At 59.0% G+C, this 9,262-nt stretch overlaps 1 protein-coding gene across 2 annotated transcripts in view; it reads left to right on the top strand.

The window, feature by feature from the left end:
* The first annotated feature begins 5,535 nt into the window (after positions 1 to 5,535).
* The window catches only part of ZIC2 (Zic family zinc finger 2), a 5,338-nt gene continuing 1,611 nt past the window's right edge, over positions 5,536 to 9,262 (top strand). The window contains exons 1-3 of one of the 2 annotated variants that reach the window (XM_027115898.1): positions 5,536 to 6,890; positions 8,663 to 8,826; positions 8,999 to 9,215. In XM_027115898.1, coding sequence (XP_026971699.1) covers positions 5,819 to 6,890; positions 8,663 to 8,826; positions 8,999 to 9,215 — 1,453 coding nt within the window. In that variant the 5' untranslated portion in view covers positions 5,536 to 5,818. Of the gene's footprint in view, positions 6,891 to 8,662; positions 8,827 to 8,961; positions 9,216 to 9,262 lie in introns of those variants that run through there. The other variant, XM_027115897.1, reaches the window with a different exon arrangement.

Here is a 9,262-nt window from a genome sequence, read left to right as displayed (position 1 = left end):
ATCATTTTTACCCTCAGGGATGGGGGTTGTTGGAGAATGGCCTCTGACGCACGTTCGACAATTAAGATTGGTAATTTCTTGGGAAATGTCTAACTGTTGTCTTTTTTAAAATGCTTAGAAGGTCCACACAGGAAGCAGAAACCCCCTTACGTGCACAGTTCGTATAAACGCCCAATATTTCTTTATGTTGGCTCCAAGATGTGCTTCTCCTCCCCTTCATGCTTTATCCTTTAGAATGTTTTTGGATGGGGGATAAAGGAGGAGGAGAGGTTGTGCTTTTATTTTTAATCTCAAATTTTGTGGGTAGTTTCTCCCCATTCTATACCCCTTCCAATATCTATACTTCAATATTTGAAGAAGCTGTTGAGATAAATCAAACAGTGACACGTTGACGGATCTACTTGTGTAAGCAATATGGTTGACATATGGCATTGTTATTTATGAATGACAGCATAAATTGTATTACAAAGTCTATTGCAATAATACTGCAGTTTATTGGAAAGCTGCTCGCCTGTCACCGGTATTCAGCCTCCCTGGATGTAGTTTTCCTGGGAGCCCAAAGGGTAACGGCCCTCAAAATAATTAAACACATTGAAGTAAGCTAATGCCTTCTGTTTTGGGGGTTGTTTTTGTTTTTGCTTTGTTTTACAGCAGTAGAAACTCTCCCATCAGGAAAGGAGACAAAGTAAGAACAATTAGTCCTCTTACTTTTGCAAAAGCACAACCAACCACTGTCACCTAGAAATGTTGGCTTCTATTTTTTTCTGAGTCCCTAATGACAAATACACAAACATTTGCATCCCTAACACTAAACTGCTGGTGAGGATTTATTTTATATAGACACTTTTTATAGGCCCAGTTACAGAACAGTAAATTTTAACTGTAGAAAGAAGTTCTTTTAGCAGACTAGAGAGGGCCTTATCCTATGATTCTCCCCACCTCCACTAAATCTCCCCCTGCTTAAAAATGGTATTTAAAAGTTACAACATTGGCTGAGATTTTCACGATTTCCCTTTCTTTTACATTACAGATTTCCCCTTCTTTTACATTACACTTCTTTAAACCTCGGACAAAGATCTTTTGTTCTAGGTGAGTTTTACGGGGGAGGGGGGTCCCCCACCACACATGTGGTCCTTCATGGGTCAGGGGTCGCCCAGCCCAGGAGTGGCTGAGAGGCTGAATCAAAGGTGACCTGCAACTTAATATCCTGTTGATGATCTTGTTGAATTTATGAGTCTGTGATACAGAGGATAGTGCTGAAATCCTGTGAAATCCTTTTTTTTTTTTGTCCAGTGTATATAGACAGCTGATTCCACATTTTTTTCCCTCCCATCTCTTCCCCCATCTCCATCCCTTTCCTTAAGAGGAAAATTAAAAGTTTGAGTGGTATGGTCACCGAGTGTTTCTGCTTTCCAATTCAAAGATCGCTTTTGTTTGCTTGTTTGTTTTTGGTTTCTCCTGGCCAACGAGATACACCTGTGTGTTTGTGAGTATGTTGTGTGTGCATTTGCATTGTTTTTATGTATATGTACACAAAATTCTCATCATAGTCAACCCTTTACAGAAGCCCACAAACCGCAACAAGGTGTTCAGTGAATGAGTATTTGATGGGATTTTCTGTTTTTTTGAAGACAACCCGAATTATCTATTACACTGTCATTCTCTCCACTTGCCGGGAAAGGGACGCCAGCCCTGGCACCCAGGGGCCCGCCATACAGGGCCATCCACATGCAGCAAAGCCTGGAGTCTCGCTGGCCTAGCCCGGCGCAGGCTCTGTGAGATCTCCAAAGAACAATTTTGGAAAACTTACAAAGAGGGTACATGTTTGCCCGATGGGGACAGTTGTGGGTCCCGAGGATCTGACCCCGACACGGCGGGCCGTTCTAGAAACCTGTTGAAAAACTGAATTCACTCACAGGGCGCGGAACTCAGCTTCGCCGCTTTTTTTCCTTCGGCCAAGGAGCGCAAATGTACTTTTGAGGCAATGACTCTGAAAGCCTTTGCAGGTTTTTTTTTTTTTCTCTCTCTCTCTCTCTTGCTTTCTTTCTCTCTCTCCCCTTTCCTTCCTTTTAAAAAAACAGAACAAAACAAAACTGTGTCTTGAGGCAAAGGGGTTTTGCAGTTTGTAGAGAAATAAAGCGCTTCTAAGAGGGGACGGCGACGTGACTTTGAACTTGGCTCAGCTCCTCCGTGTCGTGCAGAGGGAGGAGAACTGGAGCCCGGAAAGAATAGCCAGGAGGGCCCAGCCCGCAGGGTCTCCGGCGGGAATTAGCTTTCCGCCCCACCACCCGGCCGCGCGGCCCCCGGACCCAGGGCCAGCGAGCGCCCAGCGGCGCCGGCCCGAAATGGGCGCTGCAAAGAGGAATGGAAGCGAAAGGAGAGAATGGGGCGGAGAGGAGAGGGGCAGAGGCGCGCAGCGGGGGCGAGAAAGTGCGGAGGCAGGAGGACTTGAAGAAGTCTGATGGCTTGGGAGAAGGAAGGGAAGTGAGGTTTGGAGATGTGCAGGATCGCTATTCTCACGACCAGTCTCTAAGAGAATATTTTCTTTTGGAAACACTTTTGGAGTAAGCTTTTCCAATTCCCCCGCCGTACATATTGATGAATAAAATAAGCAAGTGTGAAAGGCTGTGCACCGGGCAATTTTATAGATTCACTGTAGCAGGGCAGCCTTCCTGCCTGGAGTCCGTCTCCGTCTCTGTCTCTCAGGTCCCTCTCCGCTTAGGAGGGCAGTTTGGCATTTGCCTCCCCCTCCCCCCGACATAGAGAGAGGTGTGTGGAGAAGAGGAACATTTCCTCCCTTCAGAGAAGTCGAGAATCCCCAGCTTTCAGGCAAACTCCCTGGCTTTCAGACAAAATGCCCCGGCCTCCTTCCTTCTCTCCCACCCCCCTCCAGAAAGGGAAGGGGGACAGCGGGAGGGCATAGGGCCCCTTATGCGAGGGGCTGCGGCCGGTCCGACCTTCAGAGAGAGACCCGCTCCGGCCGGGAGAGGCTGCCTGTGCCGGCGCGGGAGAGCCCAGTTCAGCCAGCGATCGCCGGCTAGAGTTGTCTCCCCGCGTTTTTGTTGATTGCATTTCAACATGAAATTTTGAAATGCGTGTGGATTATTTTCTCTTACTTGAATTTTATTTCAACTCCCAGAGATTTGTTTAAAGGAAAAAATAAATAAAAAAGCAGTTCCCCACTCTAGCTAGGCGAAGGCGCTGGCCTCAGGCTTTCCATTCACACCTCCGCAGCCTCCGGGCCCGCCGGTCCCTCTCCGGTTACCTCCGGGGCGCCAGCTTTCAGCGGCAGGACAGGAAATGTCCGCAGCGGCCAACCGGGGGCCTGGGGGTTGACCGGAGCCCCGGGGCCGCGAGGCAGTCCCCGCGCAGCACGGGGAGCAGCCTCGGGCCCGCCACCGCCTCGAAGGGGTGGTCCCCGCTCCTGGAGAAGGCTTGATACATGTCTTCTAGAAGGTTTAAGCCTACCGGTCTGGAGATTTCTTCTCTGGAGGCTCTGAGCCTGACCCTCGGCCAAACTGCAGCCTGAGCCTTGCCTGGCCGCGCGCCTAGGGCATCCCCACACCTCCCACCCTACCGTGGCAGAGGCCCGGGCTTCTGGGCATCGACCCCGAGGGTGACACCATCTTTAAACCACTTCCAAACAACCACCTCCCTCGCGGGGGCCGCTGCCCAGTGTTTACAGCCGTAATCACAGGAGGACGCGAGCGGCGGGGGGAGCGGAGCGCGCTGAGCTCCGGCTGGGGGCCGCGGCCGGGGAGGGGGCGGCGTCTGGGTGAGTGTCCGGAGGGTGGGAGGAAGGGGCACGCCTGGCTTTCTCTAGGCCCTCCATCCCGCACCTGTGTTTTCAACACCACAGAACAAGTTGACAAAGTGTGTGTTGGGGGGATGGGCGCGGACAAGGAGCGTGCCAACCGGCCAGGAGACCGGCCCCCGGGCCGCTCCCCGCGGCGCCCTCCAGGGGCGGTGGAAGGGGGAGGCCCGGGTCTGCAGCGTCCCGGCACGCAGAACCTCCCGCCCCGCGGCCTGGTTGCTAGCCAGGCTCTCGGGCAACCACGGGTGCCCGCCAGGAGCGGTTCGGGTCCCCGGGGAATCGGTGGCCTCTACAGAAGGGCGCGAGAGCAGGGTGGCGTCCCTTTCGGGCCCAGCCAAGGGCGCTGTGACCCCGCGGCCCAGCCCCGCGCGATGCGGGCCGCCTGGCTCCGGGGAGCGCCGCGGCCGGCCGGACGAGGAGCCGCAGGGCCAGGAGCGCGGGCGAAGAGCGGGAGGCTGGCAGACCCGGCGGGCTGCCACCAACAGCAGCAGTCGGGGAGGCGGGGAGCTGGAGGGGCGCTGGGGAGGAGGGGCGCTGGGGAGGAGGGGCGGACCGGTCGCGGGGCGGGGGCGCCGGATTGACGGGGCCTCAGCGGCCAATGGTGGCGCCGGGAGGGCGGGCGGGGCGGGAGCCGCCGTTAAAGGGGCGGTGTGAGCGGGAGGCCCGGCCTGAAGCCCGAGGGAAGGAGGGAGACCTGGGCGGGAGGCGCGGGGCCGAGGGGGGAGGGGAGAGGAAAAGGAGGGGACAAAAAATAAAAAATAAAAGGCTGCGGCTTTGGCGCCCACTGAAATAAACAGAGGCGGAGGCGGTGGCGAACGGAGTCCACCGCAGCCGAAAGCGGGAAACCTACTTCGGCCTCTTCGCGTTTGCTCGGGCTGCGCACTCCGCTGGGTCCTCGCGGGTGCGGCCGCCCGCTCCGGATCCAGTGTCCCGGGCCGACCGGCGAGAGGGAGGGAGCGAGCTAGAGAACACTTTTTTATTGTTGTTATTGTTTTCCAGCCCAGCCTCCCCTCCTCCCGCCCCCCCCCCCGCTTGCCTTCTCCCCTCCCACAGCCCCCTCCCCCTCCTCCCCCGCCTCCTCCTCCTCCCGCACAACTTAAAGAAAGAGGGAGCGGCGCGGCAGCTTCCTTCATCTGGGGGAATTCGTAGCCGCTGCCAGTTTACTACACGAGGCGCAGCCAATGCCAAGCACGGAGGACGAGGAGGGCTAAATACCGCGGCCGCGAAGCCGAACAATACCGCCGCGCGCAGGGCGGCGCGGCTAGGGCCGCGGGGGAGGGAGCAGCCGACAGAGCGCGCCGCGGAGAGGGCGCCCGGCCTCCGTCCGCCGCCCCAGCTCCCCCGCCGCGGTCAGGTGGAGCCGCGGGCGCGCCGGGCCGGGGCGCCGAGCGCGGAGGTCGCCTCGGACCTCGCCTCGCCAGCCTGCTTAGTCCGTGCACGGCCGCCGCGGTCCGGCACCTTGGCCCCGCGGCTGCTGTGATTTCATTCTGCAGGCGCGGCTTGGCGCTGCCGGGCCCCGGGGCCGCCGGGCGTGCGAGCGAGTGCGTGCGCGCGCGAGTGCGCGCAGGGGTGGGGGCCGCTGCGCTCGACCCCCGTCGACCCCCCTCTCCGCTCAGTTCCCCACACCTCCTCCCGCTCCCTCCTCCCGCCCGCCTCCCCTGCCCTGCCCGCCCCCGCCGCAGCTCCTTTAATACACTTTGGTTCTCCGCCTGGCTTTGGACTCTTCTCCACCACCTCCTCCTCCTCCTCCCGCGCCTCCTCCGCCGCCGCCTCCTCCTCTTCCTCTCCGCGCTTTCGCTCCGCGCCTGGCCGCCCGAGGCAGATCCAGGCGGCGGCGGAGGCGGCGGGCGCAGGAGCGCGGCTCCCGGGCCTGAAGCCGCCACCACCTCCGCCGCCTGCGCTCGGAGCCGGGCGGCCGCTGAACGTACCGCGCGCGGTGCGGGAGTTGGAGCCGACGAGGCGCGGGGCTCGCCGGGGTCGGCGGGGAGGGCAGACGCGCTGGCCATGCTCCTGGACGCGGGGCCGCAGTTCCCGGCCATCGGGGTGGGCAGCTTCGCGCGCCACCATCACCACTCGGCCGCCGCGGCGGCGGCGGCGGCCGCGGAGATGCAGGACCGCGAACTGAGCCTGGCGGCGGCGCAGAACGGCTTCGTGGACTCGGCGGCCGCGCACATGGGCGCCTTCAAGCTCAACCCGGGCGCGCACGAGTTGTCCCCCGGCCAGAGCTCGGCGTTCACGTCGCAGGGCCCCGGCGCCTACCCCGGCTCCGCCGCGGCCGCCGCGGCCGCCGCCGCGCTCGGGCCCCATGCCGCGCATGTCGGCTCCTACTCTGGGCCGCCCTTCAACTCCACCCGGGACTTCCTGTTTCGCAGCCGCGGCTTCGGCGACTCGGCGCCGGGCGGCGGGCAGCATGGGCTTTTCGGGCCGGGAGCTGGTGGCCTGCACCACGCACACTCGGACGCACAGGGCCACCTCCTCTTTCCTGGCCTCCCGGAGCAGCACGGGCCGCACGGCTCGCAGAATGTGCTCAACGGGCAGATGCGCCTCGGGCTGCCCGGCGAGGTGTTCGGGCGCTCGGATCAGTACCGCCAGGTGGCCAGCCCGCGGACCGACCCCTACTCGGCGGCGCAGCTCCACAACCAATACGGCCCCATGAATATGAACATGGGTATGAACATGGCAGCGGCCGCCGCCCACCATCATCACCACCACCACCACCCTGGTGCCTTTTTCCGCTACATGCGGCAGCAGTGCATCAAGCAGGAGCTCATCTGCAAGTGGATCGACCCGGAGCAGCTGAGCAACCCCAAGAAGAGCTGCAACAAAACTTTCAGCACCATGCACGAGCTGGTGACCCACGTCTCCGTGGAGCACGTCGGCGGCCCGGAGCAGAGCAACCACGTCTGCTTCTGGGAAGAGTGTCCGCGCGAGGGCAAGCCCTTCAAGGCCAAATACAAACTGGTCAACCACATCCGCGTACACACCGGCGAGAAGCCCTTCCCCTGCCCCTTCCCGGGCTGCGGCAAGGTCTTCGCGCGCTCCGAGAACCTCAAGATCCACAAAAGGACCCACACAGGTAACCGCGGGTCGGGACAGGGACGGGGCGTAGAGGGGAAGAGAGGCCGTGGTTGGTTGGCTGGGAGAAACGCGCCGACCGCCAGCCCCTGCCCTGGGATGGGAGATGTTGTTGTGTGTGCGAGAGAGCCAGCAGCTTGCTTTTGTTGGAGCATGAAAGAATATTATTGGGTTGGGTTTTTCCATGTGCGGAAATTGAGTTTTAAATGATCACGGTAACGTCAAAGGTATGCTTTGGGTGATGGCAGTTGCTTGGTCTGCTCAGCCCCGGTTAATAATTTCCGTACTAAATAGAACGCACAAAATAAAACTGCTCTCCAACTTGGTGCCCGGGAATCGAGCCTAGAGAGGATTCTGCCAGCTTGTCTGAATGTGCTTTTCTGCTCCGGGTGTGTGCGTTTGAGTGGCTTGTGTGTTTTCCCACTTCTTTTACTCGGGGTCCAAACGTCCTTACCCGGACTGTTTCCCATTAAAAATGAGTCTGGTGTGAGCCGAAGCTGTAAAGCGTTTCTCGTTTTTAAAGCCCGTCTCGAGGTGGGTCGCGGGGCTTTACGGTGGGTTCGCAGCAGTTTGTGAAATTCTCTAATGGGCACCAGAGGGTTTGCGATTCCAAACTTGGACCGACAACCGGGTCAGCAAGAGCCCGGGGCAGCGAGGCCCCGCGGGGCAATCGCGTGAGAAGAGAGAGCCGAGAAAGAACGCGCCTCTCGCCTCATAGATTATTCATCTATGACCAGGTCCCAGCCGAAATCGTGCCAGACGATTTCCTAAAAGAAAGCCAAATGTTTTAGCAACTTCCCCCGTCAATATTTACTCCGAAGTGGGGATGCGCCAGCGGCCTATTGTTCTCTTCCGGGAAGGGAGGGAGCCGAGGTGCGAGACAAGCTTTTAACAAGGTTTAAAATTTGAGAAATCTATTTGCATGAAATGCTCGCTTTCGAGTCCTGCGTCTGAGCGGATGTCTTTAAAAAACAATTTAGGTGCTAATGGAATTTAACGTTAAATGGTCCCCTTTCCAAGTGGAACAATGTTTGAGTTCTCACACCTCTAAATGACTCCAAGCATTTGGAATTCTGGCAACAGGATGCAGGGACCGCCAGAAAATTAAACAGGGAGATTCTGAAAGCCTTTGCTGATCCCCCCACACCCACTGCCCAGCCTGTGCCTCTCTGCAATCGCCAGGTGCTGCCTTACCTCTGATATTTATCTCTTTCCCAACTTCTCTTTGAAAAGACTGGAAGTGAGCCTAGGATTATCAATTTGCAGAATTTTGGACGAAAAATACTGGCTAAGTCACTATCCACAGCACAGTCCCCAAACAACACACAACAACTCCAAACGTAATTGCCTACTGGCCCCAGAGAGAAACCGACCGCAGCCCAGCAGCCTGTGTGATTCTGATAATGCCCCAAATATTTTGTCATAATAACAGCTTCTCCAGGGTGAGACCAACTCGTTAGAAGCTGCGAATCCAAGAAGCACTATAGAAAGGCAGGCAGGAGTGGGGTGCTACCCCACATTCGTCATAAATTTGAGGAAATGCGGGTCAGCCTGGAAGAAAAGTAAAATACGAAATTAACGAGCACGACTGTCAGGTGGCAAGGCAGTTAATTTCGTCTTGGTTCTGCCACAGAAGGGATCCGCCTTGTTCAAGGAAGCCAGGCCCTTATCGCCCCTCTTTCCTCCTCCCGGAGGCCTGGCCCCCTCCGGGGTGGGTGCGGGTCCCGGGGGGCTCTGGGCGTCGGCAGCAAGCGCCCATGTTCGTGTCCACAGGGGAGAAGCCTTTCCAGTGTGAGTTCGAGGGCTGCGACCGGCGCTTCGCCAACAGCAGCGACAGAAAGAAGCACATGCACGTCCACACCTCCGATAAGCCCTATCTGTGCAAGATGTGCGACAAGTCCTACACGCACCCCAGCTCGCTGCGGAAACACATGAAGGTACCACCGGGGAGGCCGGGAGGAGGGCGAGGTGGCCGGCCCGGGAAGGCGAGGGTTCCCTGGGGCCGCGAGGGGGCATTTCTGGGGGTGCTCCTCCCGGGGGCCCGGCCCCACAGCAGCTGCACTCACACCCAGTCCCCTTTGGTCTCCCCTCCCGGCTTTTGTCTTGAAGGTCCATGAGTCCTCCCCGCAGGGCTCCGAGTCCTCCCCTGCCGCCAGCTCCGGCTACGAGTCGTCCACGCCCCCGGGGCTGGTGTCCCCCAGCGCCGAGCCCCAGAGCAGCTCCAACCTCTCCCCGGCGGCGGCGGCGGCGGCGGCAGCGGCGGCGGCGGCGGCGGCGGCGGTGTCCGCGGTGCATCGGGGCGGAGGCTCGGGCGGCGGCGGCGCGGGCGGAGGCTCCGGTGGAGGCGGTGGCGGCGGCGGGGGAGGCGGCGGG

This window comes from Aethalodelphis obliquidens, unplaced genomic scaffold, assembly GCF_003676395.1.
Source record: "Aethalodelphis obliquidens isolate GAN/ISIS:26980383/991018 unplaced genomic scaffold, ASM367639v1 scaffold15, whole genome shotgun sequence".
In the NCBI taxonomy this organism is placed as follows: Eukaryota; Metazoa; Chordata; class Mammalia; order Artiodactyla; family Delphinidae; genus Aethalodelphis; species Aethalodelphis obliquidens.
This window is presented reverse-complemented; position numbering and strand designations above follow the sequence as displayed.